Source organism: Cyprinodon tularosa, unplaced genomic scaffold, assembly GCF_016077235.1.
Source record: "Cyprinodon tularosa strain WSP-4 unplaced genomic scaffold, ASM1607723v1 ctg1082, whole genome shotgun sequence".
Taxonomy (NCBI): domain Eukaryota; kingdom Metazoa; phylum Chordata; class Actinopteri; order Cyprinodontiformes; family Cyprinodontidae; genus Cyprinodon; species Cyprinodon tularosa.
The window spans coordinates 58,574-79,527 of NW_024037874.1; the positions used below are offsets into that span (position 1 = coordinate 58,574).

General features: G+C 42.6%; 1 protein-coding gene across 6 annotated transcripts in view; it reads right to left on the reverse strand.

Moving 5' to 3' along the window:
* LOC119787692 (kinesin-like protein KIF20B) overlaps positions 1-19,757 on the reverse strand; it is a 60,818-nt gene extending 41,061 nt beyond the window's left edge. For 4 of the 6 annotated variants that reach the window (XM_038291740.1, XM_038291732.1, XM_038291715.1 and 1 more), the window contains exons 1-22: positions 19,619-19,757; positions 17,521-17,630; positions 16,832-16,921; positions 16,628-16,750; positions 16,421-16,559; positions 16,163-16,347; positions 16,028-16,082; positions 14,434-14,640; positions 14,245-14,356; positions 14,108-14,179; positions 13,887-14,033; positions 13,617-13,779; positions 10,298-10,432; positions 10,121-10,219; positions 8,293-8,432; positions 8,050-8,167; positions 6,405-6,564; positions 6,094-6,281; positions 3,141-4,585; positions 2,921-3,059; positions 1,224-1,346; positions 1,082-1,139 (exon numbers count right to left, since the gene is read on the reverse strand). In XM_038291740.1, the coding sequence (XP_038147668.1) occupies positions 1,082-1,139; positions 1,224-1,346; positions 2,921-3,059; positions 3,141-4,585; positions 6,094-6,281; positions 6,405-6,564; positions 8,050-8,167; positions 8,293-8,432; positions 10,121-10,219; positions 10,298-10,432; positions 13,617-13,779; positions 13,887-14,033; positions 14,108-14,179; positions 14,245-14,356; positions 14,434-14,640; positions 16,028-16,082; positions 16,163-16,347; positions 16,421-16,559; positions 16,628-16,750; positions 16,832-16,921; positions 17,521-17,622 (4,000 nt within the window). In that variant the 5' untranslated portion in view covers positions 17,623-17,630; positions 19,619-19,757. The remainder of the gene's footprint in view (positions 1-1,081; positions 1,140-1,223; positions 1,347-2,920; positions 3,060-3,140; positions 4,586-6,093; positions 6,282-6,404; positions 6,565-8,049; positions 8,168-8,292; positions 8,433-10,120; positions 10,220-10,297; positions 10,433-13,616; positions 13,780-13,886; positions 14,034-14,107; positions 14,180-14,244; positions 14,357-14,433; positions 14,641-16,027; positions 16,083-16,162; positions 16,348-16,420; positions 16,560-16,627; positions 16,751-16,831; positions 16,922-17,520; positions 17,631-19,618) is intronic. The other 2 variants (XM_038291748.1, XM_038291724.1) reach the window with 2 other exon arrangements.
* Between the last annotated feature and the right edge of the window lie 1,197 nt (positions 19,758-20,954).

Here is a 20,954-nt window from a genome sequence, read left to right on the forward strand (position 1 = left end):
ATAAATATGAGTCAACTGGAACAGAAGCGTAGTGATGACATCACCACACGCTCGGCTCATCTGGAGCTGCATTTCACCTCCTGTTATTAATAGTCTCTAGATAATAAATTGTGACTTCTGTCAGTTAGTGGGGGAATAATGATGAACACAGTCAGATAAACAAATCAAATAAACGCTTTACCAAATAAAGAAATAAAAGCTCAGATCAGAGCCAGCGGTCCTTCACACATGGCTATGCAGAGAGAGGGCCGCTGCAGACGGGCCGACGTCGGCCATGGCCGCCGCAAACGGGCCGACGTCGGCCCTGGCAGCTGTCACACCACCTAATGGTGGCATCATTGGAAAACTACAGGCTCAGACGTTTCCAATGAGCGGCCAGAGGTAATTGTACGACCATTTCAGGTAATGTAATCAGCTGTGTTACATAAGCTTTCTCTCTTAATCTTAATTTCTATCCAGTTCGGTGATATTATTGGTAAATTTCAATGAAACAACGACTAAATCTTAGGAGCAAAGGCCAATAATGTAAATCAGCATATTTGTCTGAGCAAAGTGGAAAAATGCATTTTTGCACCTTTGGGATTTTGCCTAAAGCATATTTCCTCCTAGTGCACTGCCCACTAACACTTTTCTGGAACAAACAGATTCAACCTATTCAGTACAAATTAGCTCGAGTTATAGTAAAAATCTGGATCTATAAAATCTGAGGGTTCATCCAGAGTTTTTAAATTGGGTTTCATGGTGTTTGGCTAAATATTTTTCTTTTTTTTTCTTTGCTTAATCACCTATAAATCAGACATGGTGACATTTAAAACAGTTTCCACCTGAAAAATATTCCTCACTGCCATTTCTGTCAGACAAATACAAAAAATATTATTTCCAATTTAGAGTTTAGGAGCTGAACTTGATTTAATTCAAATATACAATTTCAGGCAGATTTTTTTCCCTGAGACCCTCTGGGTTTAAAGGGTTGTGACATTTAGGATCAACAAAGGCTAAAAACCTCCAGAGCCAGATGGAAAAACAGACAGAAAACTAGGCCAGAACATGCAGGAGAACCAGAACCAGAGGGACATCTCACCTTCACAGGCCTTCTTATAGAGCTGCAGCGTCTGATCAGATTTAGTGTCGGGTTTTTCCTGTAGAGAAAACAGACCAGAGGCGCCTTTAGGGGAGGTGAGGCCTGCAGAACCTGCTTCTGATGGAAACAAAAGCGGTTGTACCCCTCGGAGCTGCTGGATGGTTCTGTCTCTGATGCTCAGGTCCGACTGAAGCTGTTTCTTGGCCTTCTCCACGTCAGCCAGCTTCAGCTGGAGAGCTTTCTCCTCTTCTCTCCTGGCTGAGATCTGAAAGGAAAACAGTTCATCAGGATCAGAGACCCAGACTGATGGAAACCACACCGACTTATTAATTATGGCCACAACATTTACTTTAATTAGGGATTATTCCCATTTTGATAACCTCTTTAATGCAGAATATTTAGCATCTCAGCTAATAGAACCACATCTATTCTGACTGTTAGTTAAAAGTAGACTAAGTGCACCAAAATCTGCTTAAATGGCCAAAATACACAAACAATTGATTTTGCAAAGATGCACAAGAAGATTAGGGTCACTGGAACATTTTTTCACTTTTTTTTTCTAAAAGTTACCTGACATTTGATTTCATTTGAGTTTAATATATTTTTCACTTTTTTTACAATATTAAACTCAAATAGAGTGGCTCACGTTATCCTGATCTATCTCTATAGTTCTGCTGCTATAGGCTTAGACTGCTGGAGGACATAGGGACCCCTTTTTCATCATTCTATCTCTATTCTCCCACTCTGCAGAATCTGTTAGTTCAATCTCTAATGTTCTGCTCTTGGAGCTCGTCTGCCTGGTTGTGTGTTTCCTGGACGGGGCCGCCTTTTACAGCTCTTTTTTCTATCTATGCTTCTTTTTCTATGTCTGCTTCTGTCTCCTTGAACCCCAGTGGGCCTCAGCAGATGGCCACTCACACTGAGCCTGGTTCTGCTGGAGGTTTCTTCCTGTTCAAAGGGAGTTTTTCCTCTCCACTGTCGCTACAAGCATGCTTAGTGTGAGGGATTGCTGAAGAGTCAATGAGTCGATGCAATCAGCTGGTTTTCCTTAGATAGAAAACTTTGAATCAATCTGACTGGATGATCTGGTTGAACTGGAAAGTGACCTGAGATGACATGATGGGAATTGGAGCTATAGAAATAAACTGAATAGAATTTAATTGAATAAACACGTAATAATAAACCAAATATGTTTGCCATGAGCTTGACTTTTAAAGTAAAAGTTTATTTGTTCCTTTTTTCTCTGCCAATCCTCTTCTAGATCCAATTGATCCAATTAAAGTGCCTTGAGATGACGTGTGTTGTGAATTGGCACTATAGAAATAAACTGAATAGAATTGAAATAAAAATATGCTACTTTTTCAAGTCTTGGATCTACACCATCCCTCTCACACTTTAAGTTGTTGATTCAAATATTGATCATTTATGGCTGAGCAGTGGTTGCTGTAAAGGAGGCATGTCTTAAACTTCCAATAGTAATGGTGGGCCAATAGGGGTTCTTTATAAACTAAAATCTTTCCTTTTTTTGCAGGAGGGGGGCGATAATTGGTCTGAGTTCCTCCCTTCCAGCCAGTTATGCTCCAGCTTTCTTTGCCCTTTAGTTTTCTTTTGAAGGAAATGCAATAATTTTTTAATGTAGTCTATTTTTGCTGCAGCCTGAGGCGGGATGTGAATATATCCCTTTAGGGATCTCACAGGCTTCCATTGAGAACCCTGCATTGTTTCATCCTGTTAACCATAATAACCCAATCCCATTCCAGGTGTTGTTGGGATTAGGGATATATTCCAGGTTGAAAATCCCTCTGGATGGAGTAGAGCAGCGGGTGCATTAATACCGACCTCCTTCTGGACCTGTTGGATCTGCTTCTTGTAGTCGGCCAGCTTCTCCTGCTGCCCTGAGAGCTCGTCTTCTTTCCTCTGAAGCTCCAGGCTGAGGTTCTTCACCTTCGCTGCTTCCTGCTGAGCGTTCTCCTTTAGTCTAGGAGGAGAACACAACCAGGTGACTGGACGTACTTTTTAAAGACCAGGTATGTTTGCAGAAAGAGGAACCTGACTCTACCTGCTGAGCTCCTCAGCCTTCTTCTCCAGCTCTGCGTCCTTCTGAGCCACGGCTTCATGAGCCACAGCCAGCAGCTCACGCCGCCTCTCCGTCTCTTTTCTCCGGACCTCCTGAACAGCCTGACACTCCTCCTCTTCACGCCGCTCCTTTGCTTCCTGCAGGCTCTTCTGCAGAGCGCTGACCTGCTGCTCTGCTTCCTGCAGCTTCTCCTGGAGCTCTGCTTCCCTCTGAGCAGATGCTTTCTCCATCTGAGCCAGTTTCTCCTGCATCTGTTGGTCCTTCTCCTTCATCATCTGCTTGCACTCAGAGGACTCCTCTCTGGTTGCCACCAGCTCTTCTTTCAGCGATGTAATTTCCCTCTGGAGGTCAGAGTTTGCTCCGTGGAGGTCTCCAGCGCTGGATGAGACGGTGGCGCTGTGGAGCTGAGCTTCTTTTAAGTCCTTCCTGAGTTTCTCAGCAGCTTCCTGCTCCTCTCTAAGCTTCTGCTTCAGTTCCTCCTGTCCTTCGATGGATGCAGCTGTTTCTTCCCTCAGTTTCTGCTCTAGCTCCTCCACCAATGAGACCTTCTGCTCCTGCAGCTTCTCGTTGAGCTGCAGCACCTGCTGCTCCGAGGCCTGCGTCTGCTCCTGAAGCGCCGCTCTCAGCCGCTCCGCCTCCTGCTTGCTGCTCTGATGTTGGGATTCCAGCTGAGCTCTGAGCTCCTTCAGCGTCTCTTCCTGCTCCTGGATCTTCTCTCTCAGCTGATCTGCTTCCTGATGGGAGGTTTCCCTCTGGGAGTCCAGCTGGACTCTGAGATCTTGGACCTGCTGCTCCAAAGCAGCTTGTGTCTCCTTCATTTTGTTGGCCAACAGCTCCCTCTGCTGGTCAGAGTCCTGCTGTCTGCATTCTGCCGCCTCCAGCTCCTGGATTAGTTTCTGCTTCGTCTCGTTTTTCTTCTTCTCCTCAGCCAGACTCTTCCTGAGCTCAGAGATTTCCTCCATCAGCTGGTTCTGGTTCAGTTCAGCAGAACCAGCTGAGGTCTGCAGCAGCTCCTGCAGTCTCTGAACCTCTTGGGTCAGGATCTGGATCTGACTGGATTTTTCTTCCAGCTCTGCTGCAGCAGCTTTCAGGCGGCTCTCCGTCTGATCCTGGCGTTTGTCGACTTCCTGCTGCAGCATCTTCTGCTGGTTGTCCTGATCCGGCCTGCTGGCCTCCTTAAAGTTTCTCCTCTCTGCTTCCAGAGCAGCTGTGGTCTTTTCTCTCTCTTGTCGCTCCTCTTCAAGCGACGCCAGCAGCTCGTCTCTCTTCCTCCTCAGCTCCTCCAGAGCAACGACGGCCTCCTCTCTTGCTTTCCTCTCCTCCTGTAAACAGGCCAAGGCCTCCTCTTTTCCCAAAGTCTGGTACTCCAGAGCAGCCAGCATCTCCTCTCTCTGGGTCCTCTCCTTGTTAAGAGCAGCTAAAGCTGCCTGCAACAAGAATCAGAGAAAATAGCAGAAAATATATATTGTTTATTCTTAATGCACGTTTTTCCTCCTCGTTTGCACCTTCTTTAATTACAATGACAATATGTGACCAGTTCATTTCTCTGCTGTGAGATCAATAAAGCTCATCTAATCTAATATAATTAGAACTTGGATGCTTATAATTATCGTCTCACTGGAACTCAGGATCGATCTGAACTAGAATGAAAAAAACAAACAGGAATCATATCAGATGTTTTCTCCGAATCAGGGGGGGGGATTTACCATTAGGCAATACTAAGTAGTTCTATAGGGCCCCAGGTTCCTGGGGTCCCATAAAACTCTGTTTCCATGTATGGTTAAAACAACTATTCCTCAGTCGTGCTCATTATTATCTTTTTGATAAAAATCCTTTTACTAAAACGCCATCAGAACGCTGATAATATTCAGTGTTTCTGTAAACAAGGCTTTGTTTTGGTCCACTCTATAAAGCCTCAAACTCAACGCCATTCCTGAAGTTTTTAATTTAAAAAGCTTCCTGGATGGAAGCGAAACATTTTCAAACTTGGAAGTCCAGTGGATTGATTTATTTAACCTTTTGTGAGCACCAACTACAGGCTGCAGACGGCCTACGGAGCCCTAGAGTCTTTATTAGAGAGGAAAAAAACGAAGATTTTAGGAATCGATGGAGCTAAAAACATCTTCAAAGTTTATTTTATTGTATAGGAAACTTTGTATCCAATTTTTTAATCAGGATTGTTGCCACCGACGTGAACCATTGCCATAGCAGCTCAGGCAATGAATCATGGGAAATGGAGGATTCTTAGTTTTGAGACGTTTCCTGGTGTTTGCTCTCCCATTATGGAGCCATTAACCCTGACGACCACGCTAACCTGTTAGCTCAGCTTTAAATCCTGATCAATGAATTAGAGATCCCTGTAAATGACCCAAATTATAGTTTTGCTACAGGAAATATTCAAATGTGAAATTTCTCTAAGCTATCATTTTTGCCTCCATTATTTTTGTAAATTTATGATGTTTTACAGTTTTACCTCGTTTTAAGGGACTTTATTTTGAAACTGCGTGACCAGGTTTTAGTTACGGCAAAATACAGAGAAGAGACTGAAACATAGTAAAAGAAGGAAAGATAGTTAAAATATTAAGCTGTATTTTAGAGACTTGCACCCTTTAAAGAGTCACAAGGTTAGTTCCTATATAATAAACTATGTTTAATGTGTTTTTGAGATGATTTTCAGCGTGTGAAGAACTTTTTTCTGTATGTCTTAAGTCTCCTTAGCTTACATATAAGGTGCTAATTTTACGTAGTATTGGCTAGTACAGTAATACTTTGTTTTGGGCTCTGTTGTTTGGGGGAGACGCTACAATGACTGTAGATTTCTGGACTGAACCTTTTAACATGAACGGTTCTGATCAGGATAATTAGCATCAGTCTAAACCTCATCAGGAGCTGGAGGCCACCTATCTGAAGGAACCGGAGCTCAGAGGTTTCTAACCTGGAGCTGATCTCCATCCTGTGGGACTTTCTCTGGGTTCCTCTGCTGCTCCTCCAGCTGCTCCTCCAGCTGCTCCTCCAGCTGCTGCTCCTCCATCTGCTCCTCCAGCTGAGCCACTCGCTGAGACTTCGCCTGGAGCTCAAGAAGAAGCCGCTGCCTTTCTTCTTCCTCGGTTTCTGAAGCTTCACCTGAAAACAAAAGGATAAGAAGATGGCAGCATGAATGGATCCTTTTTGTTTTCCATCAGATCTCCTCTTCAGCTTCATGCAGTGATCCAGTCTAGGCTTTCAGAGAGCTTCCTTTGGTTCTACCTTTGGTCTCATGGTTCTGATGATGATCCGGAGGCTTCATCTCTAATCTCTCCTCAGCACCGGTTCTGTCATCCAGGTGATCAGTTCCACCTGAACCCGAGCAGAAAGGAGCCTCCGTGGTTTCCTGTTTCCCTGTCGGTTCAGAGATCAGAGAACCGTCCTGGAAGAGGAGAAACAAACAGTCAGGCCCCATCGGAGTCCTTCCCATTAGGGGTGGGCGATATATTGGATATACGCCATGTTTCTCAAGTTTTCCCACGCACCATAGTTAAAATAACTCTATTGGTACAAATTCGCATAACGACTTTGTGGTCAGAAGATTTAGATTTTTCTTGTTTCACCTGCAAGGCCACAAAATGTCTGAGTGAGAATTGTTTTGCATACAAGGAATACTTATTCCATAACGAGCCAGATTCTCTCTCAAGGACTGTCATTGTTTAACCAAAGTGTGTGTAATTTATTTTGACTCTGACACAACCTTCACAGCTTTTTCCTCATTATAAGTAAGGGAGGCAAACTCTGGTTAGATCAGAACAGGGCTGATTACTGTGCCATAAAGGCCGAATGATCAACTGTTCTCTCTTTGCAATGATATGAAAATAAAGTGCTGACTGAGTGAAATCCATCCATCTCCATTTATTTAACTGGGGTGAATGGTTGAATACTTTTTTCCCCACTACAGACATTAAGCCGTCTGCAACCATTTCACTGAGAGTTTTATTTTTCCCCACACACTTTGAATGCATCATAAACCCCTCCTCCAAACTGGATTATTTTCTCGCACACTACAGCAACCTGCAAACTAAATATGGCGACAGCAGGTGTTCCAACTGAGCGATATAAGTTCGAGGACGTCAAACAAAAGAGGCTAATTTGTAAGACGTGCCTCAAAAACCATTGCAGCAAAAGGCAGCAGTACGAAAACGCTCAAAAAAAGTAATCCGCTGCAAAATGAAGAATGTTGTAAACTCTGCATGTCAGCGTCTCCCTGGACACCAATTAAAACGTTAAATAAATCAGCTGTGAAGCCGATGGCGTTGGCCTCGTCCTTTGAAAAATCGATTTAATATGAGAGGAAGAGATGGAGGGAAGTCACAGGCGCCGTTTATTAAGTTATTTAAATGTTTAGATTCTCTAATAGCTGTGATCTGATGTTCAGAAGTTTGCTCTAAACTTGGCAATGTTCTCAATTTTATAACTTTTTGTGCTTCTTTAAAATCCCCAGCAGGTAAAGATCAGTGCTGATAGATGCTCTGATGATGCTCTAATCTTTCTTGCAATTTTAGGTCAATTTCTTTTTTCATTCCACTTTGTTTTATTCTGCACTAAAGAGCCCTTGATAAGTTTTATATTTTATTCAGTATTGTTTGTTTTTGCTTTGTTTCCTGTTTGTTTGCAGGGATCCTGTTAAAGGTCTCATACCGACAACCAGAGACATGATGTGGCAGAAGAGCTTTCAGCTGGTTAAATTAAACTTAGATTAAAGCTGAAACCAAATGTTTGAATATCGATGCAATTTAATGCACTATATTGTTTATGAAGGTAATTTAAAAATACCATGATGTATATCGCAGTATAGGCCTCGTGATATTGGATTTTCTTCATATGGCCCAGCCCCGTTTCCCACGGTCCCAGATGACCTCACCATGTGTCCATCTGAGCTGCATGCAGCCGAGGACATCTTCTCCGTCAGATTCCTGAAGATCTCCAGCCTCCTTTCGGCTCGCTCCTCCAGAATCTCCCTCTCTCTGTTCAGGCGCTCACTGAGGCGGACAGACACCAACGGTTCAGCTCTCCTCCCCACAGGACAAACAGAACCTCTGAGAGGCCCGGCTGATCACAGGCTTCTAAAAGACTTCAGAGAAAAGGAGAACGGGGAGCGACTCACTCGTAGTCATTCTGCATGTTGGAGAAAAGCTGGGAGAACTCTTTGCTGATCTCCTCTCTGACCCGGGCCTCCAGGGTCAGGTTCTCTGCCCGCTCCTTCTTCAGCTGGACCTGCAGCTGTCTGAACAGCGCCACCTGCCTCTGAAGGAACAAAGAGAAGACGATGGGGAATGATGAATAACTGCAGAGCTTTTCCCTCATGTTTGATCACTCTGGGAACGCCTGCAGCATCATTCAAGGTTAGAATGAGCTGAAAACTCTGATCGACAGAACTGTTTGTGGATCAAATAACTATAAAAACAACATTGATGATTAAAAGCTCATCAATAAGAATTCTATGTGTTCTGTTCTTCATTATGATCCAACCATTATCATCTCCATGGAAACCGCCTGCCGAAATTTGAACCAAACTGTGGTGAAGCTGCTTTGACGCTTCAGGCTCTGGTTGTTTATCTGCTCTGTTCCGTAGCTTCAAGCTAGAGAGCAGCTTGGCTCCATTTACTTTGAGTTGGAAAAATAGTTTTAACATGTTTTTAAGTGACAGAATGCACCGCCAAAGATGATCAGTGCCGTCAGTTCATGATCCCATTAAAATATGCAGTTCTTTTTCGGAGCGTCAGGCCTCCAGCGGACGCTGGAAATCCCCGCTGAAAGCTCTCGGCCTGTGGGGCCGTTCATAGCAGCTGGAAGTGAATAGAAAGAGTTTTTGAAGGTTTGTGGTAAAAAACTGCAAGATCTTACGGAAGAGGATTAGGGCCACTGGAAAAAAAAAAAGTTAACTGATTTTTAAATTTTATTTCAGTTTAACATGGAAAAAAAAAATCTCAGAATTGTGGATCTTAATGTAAATGGGCACCATGAAGGAAGAGATGTGGAGCGCTCAGCTTCACTGACAAAGATGTGAGCTGTTTGAGGTGGCCAGTGACACATAGGTGGAAAATGACAGAATTAGGCAACTTTTTACGTGCCCGAGGGGTCCCCTCATTAATGGAGGAGCAGAAGGTCATTAAAACAAGAGAGCTAGTCTCTAAAACAGACATGGCTATGGCTCGATGCTAACATGTTTGTTAGCTGTCAGAATTCTGAGAAAAAAGTCAAAATTCTGAGATTAAATGACAGCAGGTAGAGTTTGTCTCCCCAAAAAAAAAATCGCAGCTCCGGTGTCCAGCGGTAAAAGTTGAAACTTCCGAACTCCAAGGCCGAACGCTGGATGCTCCCGGCGCTCGGACAAGCCGCTCCTGATACTCAGACTCGCCGCAGGACCTCTGGACGCCGTCCAGCATAGACTTTTCATGGAAAGCAGATAGTTTTACGCTTTTTCCTGCATCCACATTTGTACAATTATCAGTGCAACACGAATCCTCTTCTGTCATTTCTTACTGTTTTGTAAATGTCAGCCTCATCGGTAACTAAAAAGTTACTTTTAACAGAAACCTGTTTTTGGTGTCGCCAGAGACTTTTTGGATGAAGCACCTGGAAGTATTTCTTCCAGTGTGCTTCAGAGCAGATAAACACAAAGCTCTGCAGCTAATCTCCACCGGACGTCTGTTTGTGGCGCCGTGACCACGGTGGGCGGATTTTTACCGCAAACCTAACATCCAGTAGGTTTTTAAACCACATTTTATTTTTTATTTATATTAAACAAAGTGGAGATGAGATATGATGCTAAATGCTAGTCTGGTAGCTGAGCTGCAGAGGGATCTGCCTTCAGGGTTTGACTAGCTGTGATGAAGAGGAGGAAGAGCTTCATCAGGCCGTCTGGTTGGATCAGAAACATCCGGCGGATTCTGTTTGGATATTTGGTTAAAAAGAAATAATCAATCACTGACCTGATGCAGCCTTTTACTGATGAGGATTTTATCTTCGTCTTCGCTCTCCTCGTCCACGAGCTCCTCCAGGAGACTGCCCTCCTCCTCCTCTTCATCCTCCTGAGCAGACACCAGAGGAAACATGACATCAGGCTAAACAAGGACGATTGGCACGTCTGCAGCAGCGGCCGACCCAACCTGAACTTCCTGAAGGCTGGTTTCCCAGCTGGTCAGCGAGGAGGAGCTGCTGCTGCTCAGGTGGCTCCTGTCGGTGCTTCGGATGGAGGAAGAGCGGGGAAGGATGGGGAGGGGCCTGGAGATCAGGACTATAACCTGAAATCACACGAGAAGAATGAACGTCACCCATTTAAACGTTAACACCCGCGTCTCCTGATCGTTTTCTATCCACAGACATCCCATTATAGACTAGCTGTGACCATTTATCCAACATGTGGCATCATAGACCCAGGAAACGATTCTGAAAAACAAACTGCCACATGGACGAATCCCATCGTTCTGAGCTTGAATGACTTCTTGCACTAAATCCACTGAGCCTCATGTATGTTCCCTGGTTTTAGCCATGGAGAAAACTCTTGGCTGGAGACTATTTTGGTTACATTTACACTTGATCAGATTTTCTAGACAAAAGTTAATGGTGCATCTCCCAAATGTCCCGGCCGCAACAACGCTTTATTGGTTCCACTATCGAGACAGAACCAATAATGGCGAGACGTTATTTTTCTTTTTATTAAAAAAAAAAAAATAATGTCAAATTTAACGTTTTATTCAGATTACAAAAATAAATCGTAATAAAAATAATCCTATTTATGATTTTTTTTTAAAATAAGACCTACGAAAGACTGATTTAAGACATTTTAATACCAATTAAGGCCTTAGTTTTATTTTGAAGAATTCAATGCCTTTTAAGACTTTTTAAGGACCTGCAGGAACCCTGTAGTTTCCCAAAAACTTGTTTTTGTTTAGAAAACATGCACCCCTTAGTAGGGATGGAACGGTTTCTGAAAACCGTCCGAACCGTTCGGTTCGACTGTCTCGGTTCGGTTCGCGTGTGTTGCGTTCGGTTCATGCGCTGCTCCTTTTTCTCATAGACGAAGCGTTTACACTCCAGAGCAGAAGGTGGCGGTACTGCGACCAAAGCCAACCACCAGTAGTAAACTAGAAGAAGAAGAAGCGAAGCAGCGTAGCCGGGTGTAGCAGAAATAGAGCAGTTGTTGTGGAGAATTGTGTGGGTATGGCGAGTGGGAAAGAACAGGAGTTGGAAGACGCGCCAGCAGCACTTTATAGGTCTGCTGTATGGGACCACTTTGCATTTAGAGTGACCTACGATGACGGCGGGAAGAAAGCTGGGGATAAAAGTGCAACACGTTTTGTTTATGCTAACAGCAACACGACCAACATGTCAGGCTAACCCCGAAATCCCTCATACTCCATCAGCGCTCCGCCCCGCTGCGCTCCAGACCGCCTGCTCAAAGCAAAGCCTGCAGCCTCCACTGTGGCTCCCGTCCGCTCCGCTCTGAGTCCCTTGGAGATCGTAGAGGGCATGCGCCAGATAATGTCCCACTTAGTGCCAACACCCAGGTACTGGTACCAGAGGTGTAGCTGGAAAATCCTACCAGGGGGGGCAAGGCAATAACAAATTAGGGGTGGCCAAAAGGCACCAGAACCTCAGGGTCAATCTATACTGTTGGAACAGTATAGATTGACCAGTATAGATCCAACAGGACAACATATTTCCTAAATAAAGACAAGCGATACTTTCTTGCAGCCTTTGCTAACAAATAGATGCATATATTTAAACATCTATGGTGTGTAAATAAAAGGTATAGCGGACAAAATTCTTTCAGGTTTGAGTTCCGTATGGCAAGCCATTTTAACATAAATTCGGTTTCGTCCGACCTTCCATAATTACGTTCCAGATATCTTAAAATACATTTTGACTATCCGGAATGATAATTTAAGATATCTGTATTTACATTCTGATTAGAAAAAATAATAATTAAAGATATCTTAAATTACGACACTGGATTTGTCATTTAAAGCGTCACACGCTGATTTAACTTTTCCTCCTTTGGATTAAACTGACAGTAGAGAATTTTTTAGGAATGATCCTCCTGGAAGCCCATTAAAAAGATCATGACACATTTTGACTAGTCAGAATGTCAGTTTAAGATATCTTTAATGGAAAAGCTGAATAATTTAAGATATCTTTAATTCATTTAGAGATATCTTAAAAGGAATTTCGAATAGTCGAAATTACAATTCAAGATATCTTTGAATTTGTTTTGTCTAGTCATTATTTGCTTTTAAGATATCTATAATTGAGTTTCCACTAGTCAAACCTGCATATCTCCTATCCTAAAATACATTTAACCCTTTAAAGCCCGATCCAAGAATAAAACAAAACAGAAAATTACTTTTTTTTTGTTTGAATTCCTTATTTGCCCTTTTAACAAAACATGTAAAAAGAAAAAACAGAAATACATTTTTGATATTAATCATTTATTACTATGCGATAAGTCAAGATTATTTTTTGTGTAGTCTTCTACTGGCTGTTATCAGGTATATCTGATTGTGTACAATAGGATTTTGAGCAAAGTTTTTACCATTAAATTATGCAAAAGGTGTCAGACGCAAAACATTTCAGAAACCGTATGTATCAAATACGATACATTTGGCATTACAGGGTTAAGATATCATGAATTATGGTGGCATTTGAGATATCTTTAATTAGAATTATGAGTAGTCAAAACTAAAATCGAGATATCTTGAAATTACTTTATGACTAGTCGTAATTTAATCGTAGATAGTCACTAATTCATTCTAGATATCTTAAATTGACGTCTTTATACAAGTTAAATGGTAAATCGGACGTAATTTTGACTAGTCAGAATGTAATTAGCGATATCTTAAATCACTAAAACGTCTAGTCATAAAACAATTTGAGATATCTTGAATGTAAAGGCGGTGCAACCGAATTTATTTTATTCTTTAGCGCAACCTCAGCTTGTGTAACTAGGGACCCCCCCTCTGACTTTAAAAAATAGCGAGGAGAAAGCTGAAGACCGGCAGAGTGGGTTGGAGATTTGTAAACTCCGCAGTCTCTTCCTACTCTCCTTGCGAGTAAAACTCAATTAATTGTCTTTGTGCCTTCTTTATTTCCCTGTATGTATGTATCAGGTCCTTAGACCTGACACAAGCAGTTGTTAATACAGGAAAAAATTTAATGTTTAATAAGTTTGAAAATTCACCTTCAGAGTATTACTGCCGCCACCTTCTGTATTAGAGGAAAAAAAATGGTAGGGGTGGCCAATGATTGGCTAAGGGTTGCTATGGCCCCCCCCGGCCCCCCATCTAGCTCCGCCCCAGCATCAGCTCAAATATGAACACTAAATATCCCTATAAAATGGACACAGGGAGCCTGGAATCCGTCTGGATCTGGAATTTTCACCCAGCGTTTGTCGGCCAATGAAGAAAGAGAGACGGAAGGATCAGGAACCTTCTGCGCCACGGCGGAGAATTTGAGGACGTTGAGGGTCTCCTCATACATGGAGGCACACTGGTTGATGTTGACGATCATGCAGGCTTTGCCTCGGCCGCAGAAGAAGCTCTGCAGGTAGTGGGTCAGCTTGCTCTCCCTGAAGGGAACGTGCTGCAGGAGCCTGAAGGAAGGAAGGAGAAGAAACTCACCAGGAAAGGTCACAGAATGATGGAAGCGTGGGAACGTTTAGGGGAAACCACGAAAGAAGACATGAGGTTAGCGTCTCACTTGGCCTGCTGGTTGTGCCGCAGAGCTTTGATACATTTCCCTAAGATGAGCAGCGAGGTGTTGATGTTTCCGGCTTCCTTCAGACGCTCGCCTATATTCTGGGTCTTTGCGCATCGTTCAGAGCCAGCCAGGTCGCACAGACACAACCTGCAGGACAGCAGAGCCACGTTCAGACAGTAGGAGCGGGCGGCTAACGGCTAACCAGGCGCCACTGAACTCACTCGCTGATGGTGCGGACTCTAGCAGGGTCAGCGTCTTCCACGCCCAGAATCCGGATGGAGAAAATACTGTGACTGCAAGGAAACCAGCGTTAGGAGAAAACAGAACCTGGGCGGCTGAAGCCTGCAGAGATCCTCACCTCCTGCTGGACAGCTGGTTGAGTCGAGTGGAGGAGAAGCTCTGGTTCCTCCTCCCCAGCTGGACCACCATGTACGCCTCCTCAGCGCTGCTCACCTGGACCCAGCGCAGATCTAAACACAGACCAGACCGACCGTTACTCCTCGGGTTTCCATGAGCTGAAAGCTTGGAGGCGCGGCAGGATGAGGACCTCTGATGAAGGCGTTGCCCTTCCCGTCCTGTGACAGCCGCAGAGCGGGCCTTCTGGGCGCTCCGCTGGGGGCCACCTCCAGCAGGTCGTGGATGTTCTCATTGTAGATTTCACAGAAGGAGACCCAGACAGAGAACTTGGTGCTGGGGTCCACATTCAGGCTGATCTTCTCTTCAGCTGCTGCGTTTGGCCCCGTCGCCATGGAGCCTGCAGAGAGCACAGTCAGCCGCGGGGCCCCTCTGAGCCCGGAACCGAACCCAGCAGCTTTAAAGTCGTAGGGAAATCATACCTAAATGCTGAATCATTCTGGGGTAAACGTGTTTATACATTTAGTCTTTATCAGACCGTACTGCCCCAAAATTAGGAAATTTCTATTTAAAAAAAATCCCGTCTTAAAATCATTTTTTTTTTTTCTCGTTATCTTCTGCACGCCAGTTAGTTCTACGTCGGCCTGAACTCCTACATTCGGCCAATCATATATCAACGGTCATCTGTCAATCACATTTTTTTGGTCATAGCATCTTGATTCATTTCTCGCAGCTAATATACGCAACGGTTGAAATAAGAATCTTCGCAGGGTAGCGGCGACCGTTACAGGTATATAGCTAGAGAGCGCATCGTTGACCGTTTCTAGTAGACTCGCGTCCTCGCCATGTATGTTCTGGAGAAGAACACAGGAAAGTCTTTACTTGGTGAGAACGGGAACACACAGAATAAATCCGGGTGAATTGGAACAGAAGCGTACTGATGACATCACCACACGCTGGGCTCATCTGGAGCTGCATTTCACCTCCTGTTATTAATAGTCTCTAGATAATAATAGATTCTGACTTTTTTCATTTAGTGGGGGGATAATAATGAACACAGTCCAATAAACACAAAGCAAATTAACATTTTGCCAAAGAAAAAAAAAAAGGAAAAAAAAAAAATCGCCATCATAGACAGCAGTTCTTCACACATGGCTATGCAGAGAGAGGGCTGCTGCAGACGGGCTAACGTTAGCCCTGCCTGCTGTTAGCTTTGGAGCTCCGCTGGTTACCTCAGTCCTCTCAACTTCTGAAATTTTTTTTTTTTTTTACGCATTAAATCGGTAAATGGGCCATATAGTTATAGTTAAAAGTATAATGTTCTCTCCTCAAATGATCTTAAAACCTACTTTTATTGAACAACAGAAAGAGAACTTTTAAAATTATACTCTCTGTTAGCGCTCCATGGAAAGGAGGTGGAGGAGACTCATCCACGACCTCCGACCCTAAACTCTCCTCCTCTTGCATGTTTCCGCTGTCCATAGCGTTCCTTGACAGCGTCGTTTCTAAGTCATCAATTTACTGCTACTTGGTCCCAATGGAATTTCCCATTGGGAACCTGCTAGCACTAAGTTGCTAACTGGTTAGCAAGATGCTTCCCACAAACCGGCCACAACCAAACGTGCCAACCTTCCGCCATAACAATCCCGCCCCCTTGATAATCGACCAATCACATTCACTTTATTCACTCCTGTAAAGTCGGGCACCACTCGGGAGAATTCGGAAACGCAACGGTTGGAACAGCCGCTTCCCTACGACTTTAAACAACAGAAAGTGTTTCTAGTGACCTTCAAGCAGACTCTGGTTGGTGATGTTCAGCTGGCTGCTACCGAGCTTCTCATTCTGAAACAAAACAGACAGAACAAAATGAGCGCCAGAGGGCGGCGTCTCCCTGAGCTCCGCCTGTAGCAGCGGCGGCTCACCTCTCTGAACTGTTTCAGCAGGTTTCTCTTGAACAGCGCCTCTTCCGCCTGCCGTTCCCAGCTCAGGGCCATGAACTCCCTGCAGCGGTGCGGTTTGACGCTCAGCTCCTGGAAGACGTGCTCCTGGATGCTGCTGAAGATCACATGGAGGGAGCGCGGCAGGATCCCAGCTTCGCTGTCTGGACCTTCAGCAGGAGAGACAGAGTCAGCCCTGAAATGGCCTCAGCAGGTCGTTCATCCCGACAGACGGCGGCGTACCTAAAAACGTGAACGTCTTCCCAGAGTTGGTGACTCCGTAGGTGAACACCAGAGAATTTCCTCCTTCCAGAACATCTTTGACCAGATCTCTGACGGTGCCTTCAAACAGCTCACTTTGAGTCGTTTCTGGACCGTAAACCTTTAAAGGACAGAAGCGTCAATGAGAGTCAGGTGGACTTCCTGTTTCTCCGCCTGACAAACGCTCACCTTGGAGAACTGGAAGCGCTGCCCGGTTTGTGGAAAGGATTTATCCACGCTGAGTCTGGACAAAAGGGACGAACTGGGAGGCTTCAGAAGAACCCTATCTGGGGGTTCAATGGTAACGCAGTCCTGGGAAGGAAAAAAAGATTTAAAATATGTTGAACATTTGATTTCAGATTATTATTGGTAAAACAGATTTAAGAAAAGGACCTGGGACTCTCCAGCGCTGCTCTCTGTGGAGGTGAAGGGTCTGATTCTGAGGTAAACCTGGAGATTTTCTTTATCTTCTATGCAAGAATTCTGCAAAACAAGATCATATTTTAAGGCTAGGCTTCTATGTCTGCTTCTGTCTCCTTGAACCCCAGTGGGCCTCAGCAGATGGCCGCTCACACTGAGCCTGGTTCTGCTGGAGGTTTCTTCCTGTTCAAAGGGAGTTTTTCCTCTCCACTGTCGCTACAAGCATGCTTAGTGTGAGGGATTGCTGAAGAGTCAATGAGTCGATGCAATCAGCTGGTTTTCCTTAGATAGAAAACTTTGAATCAATCTGACTGGATGCTCTGGTTGATCTGGATCTATAAAGTGACCTGAGATGACATGATGTGAATTGGAGCTATAGAAATAAACTGAATAGAATTGAAATGATTAAACTCAGTTTAAGCTGTTGCCTCTAACAGATGCCTTCATGCTGACAGCATGAATCAGGCTAACAAACACTCTTCCAGAAGTCTGGCACCATGTGAAGATGATGATGATGAACCAGCAATCAATGGAGGGGCATTGATTGATGAGGTCACAAGTTTGGATTATAACCCAACACCTTCTTCTAAACAAGCGTTTCTCTAATTTGAGAATAATTCAACATTTTGCAAATGAATCCTAAATCGACCACCAAGGCTGACCTGTAGTTGTGGTAAAGTGCTGAATTCTGTGGACAGGTCATCGTTCCCATCTTCAGAGGGACCTTGTTGGTCCGGTTTGTTGCTTGTGCAGCAGTCAGTCATTTTTGGATCTAAAAACACAAATAAATGATCAATTTAAGAGACTTTCTGTCAGCAATTTAATGAAGGTTTTCATCACATTACTAAAAACACAGCGTCATCCCGTCCCGTTAGCACAGAGCTGAGCTTTTTTTATTAGGGCCAGGCTAGAGATTTTTTTTTTTTATTTCGGGAATAAACTCCTAATATTACAAGAATAAAGTCGCAGCATTACGAGAATGATGTCGCAACCATACGAGAATAAAGTCGCAGCATTACGAGAATAAAGTCGCAGCATTACGAAAATAAAGTTGCAGCATTACGAGAATAAAGTCGCAGCATTACGAGAATGAAGCCGCAACATTAAGAGAATGAAGTCGCAGCATTACAAGCATAGTCGCAGCATTACGAGAATAAAGCCGCAACATTAAGAGAATGAAGTCGCAGCATTACAAGCATAGTCGCAGCATTACGAGAATAAAGCCGCAACATTAAGAGAATGAAGTCGCAGCATTACAAGCATAGTCGCAGCATTACGAGAATAAAGTCGCAGCATTACGAGAATAAAGTCGCAGCATTACGAGAATAAAGTCGCAGCATTACAAGCATAGAGTCGCAGCATTACGAGAATAAAGTCGCAGCATTACGAGAATAAAGTCGCAGCATTACGAGAATAAAGTCGCAGCATTACGAGAATAAAGTCGCAGCATTACGAAAATAAAGTTGCAGCATTACGAGAATAAAGTCGCAGCATTACGAGAATGAAGCCGCAACATTAAGAGAATGAAGTCGCAGCATTACAAGCATAGTCGCAGCATTACGAGAATAAAGTCGCAGCATTACGAGAATAAAGTCGCAGCATTACGAGAATAAAGTCGCAGCATTAAGAGAATGAAGTTGTAGCATTACGAGAATAAAGTTGTAACATTTCGGGAAAAAACTCGTAACATTACAAGACTAAAGTCGTAACATTACGAGAATAAAGTTGCAGCACTACAAGAATAAAGTATTATAATATAATATTATGAGAAGCTGGCACGCTAAAGGATTTCCTTATATGCTTCTCAACATTCCTCGTTTTAGGAAAGACAGTGCTCCTTGTAAGAGTTGTCATAAAATATACCTTTATACGTGTACTATTACGACTTTTATCGCATAATGTCATGACTTTATTCTCACAATTTTGATACTTTATTCTCGTAATGTTACGACTTTGTTCTTGTCATATTACGAGTTAATTCCCGAAATTGTGACTATTATGGTTGTGACTTTATTCTCATAATTTTATTACTTTAATCTCATAATATCACCACTTTATTCTCAAAAAAGAAAGAAAATCTCTAGCCTGGCTCTAATATTTTTCCTATTTGTACTTTTTCTACTGCTGAGCTCTGATTGAAAGAAACAATATCTGCACTTTCTTAGATGTGTTTTTGCTGCTATGCAGCTTAACTTGAGAAAATAATCAGGAGGCTTCTGGTTTCTCCCTCTGGGTGTTTTTTTCCCCAGTTACTTCCGGTCAGGAATCTCCTGTCTTTGGGACAAAAACCAAAACCCACTGGGATCCATCAGCTCTGGACTGGGAGGGTCTGGGATTACTGAGTCAAACTAACAACAGAGCTCAGGTAAAAACTGACCCCATGTGTTGTTTAAACACATTATTCGTGCAAATTCATGAAGGAAGGAAGAAAATATGCAAATTAAAATGGAATTGAAAAAGACTAGAGCTGCTGAAACTCATATCTGTTAAGTGTTCAACTGCTTAAATCAAGTCCACACCCTCCATGATGAGGTTTTATAAAATAAAACTGACCAGAATTAATTTTCTCCTTCTGAAGCGTTACATTAACTGCTCCAGTTTTAATGTTAAACAGCAGCAAACGTTTGGGACATAAACACTTTGTTCACCTGTCAACGGCTAACGAGGCTAACAGAAAACTTAAGCTAAAGTTTGATGAATTTAGAGAACAGTCTCAGCTTTCACAAAAACCACTGCGACATGAACTCAGCAAACACTTACCGAGCAGCTTCGCAAACACAACTAGTCAACACAAAGTTATTTTTTTGTTTTTCCCATATTAAGAGGGCATGCTAATCACTTAGCTTTAAACGACAACCGACCGACAGTCGCGGGTCTACCGTTTGAAAGATTCAAGCCGTTTCCAACCAGAACGCTGCGCATGCGCTGTTACTGTGTTGCATTCAGGAACCAAACGTGAGCTCGGAATGTGAACTTATAACTCTAAAAAGTAATCGTCAAATAAAACCAGTAACTCTGAGTTTGTTAATAAAAAATGGTTTTCTTTTTTGTAAATAATCCTAATATTTTAAAGATTTCATAAGGGATACAAAAAGTTTACAAAGAAATAAAGCCTATCGACTAGGGAGTTGACATTACGTACGCTGGCCGACGTGCCTAGAGAGCGGCCATCTTGGAACAGACCACAGTTCAGACAGCTGCTGTCAGAATGAATAGGAGGCGCTTTAGATCTAACTTTAATCACAAGAAAGACGAGTCTGAGATAATATTTCAATAATCTCTTGCAAGACCCCTTAAAAGACCAAAACAAATTCTAAAATATAAATATATATATTATATATGACACTCATTCACTGATTAAAGAACAAATGTTTATATATGTATATATAATGATTAACAAAAAAACAAAAAAAGAGTTTAGGAAGACGTTTAGACAAACCTATAAGAACAGAAAGTTTTTAATTAGACACAACATAAATTTACCATTCACTACGATTTTACAGCAAAGTCTTGACAATGACAAAAAAAATAAATAGAAATTAACATAAAATTAATTTAAAAAAAACTAAATAATAACTTTACTCTCTTTTCTAACTCAGAAAAAACATTTCCTCTATACATCATAATACTCATTATCAAAGCGCAATCCTTAAAAAATTAATAATAATAACAATAATATACTATATAAATATAGAATATTTGTAAAACATAATCCTATAATATAATAATATAAAAAATTTATTATATTAATATTAAATTTAAAAAAATATAATTTTGTATATATGTCATCCAGTTTGAGTTTAGTTTAAATAGTTTTTATTTGAATAATTATGTGTATTCTAACTGAAAGGTAACTTTAAAAATTGTTTTGTCTGAACTATGGTCTGATCCAAGATGGCCGCCCTCTAGATGTGTCGGCCTCGCTGCCGACAGCGTCCAGTGAGGCGTCTACATATATAATGTCAATGGGTAATTATAATAAAAACTATTTTTTGAACATGTCCTGCAGTTCTTGGTTGAGGAATTTATCTTTCATATTTTCTCAGAAACTGCAGAAAAAAACAGGAGAGGATAATATTTCCAGGTATAGTCGGAT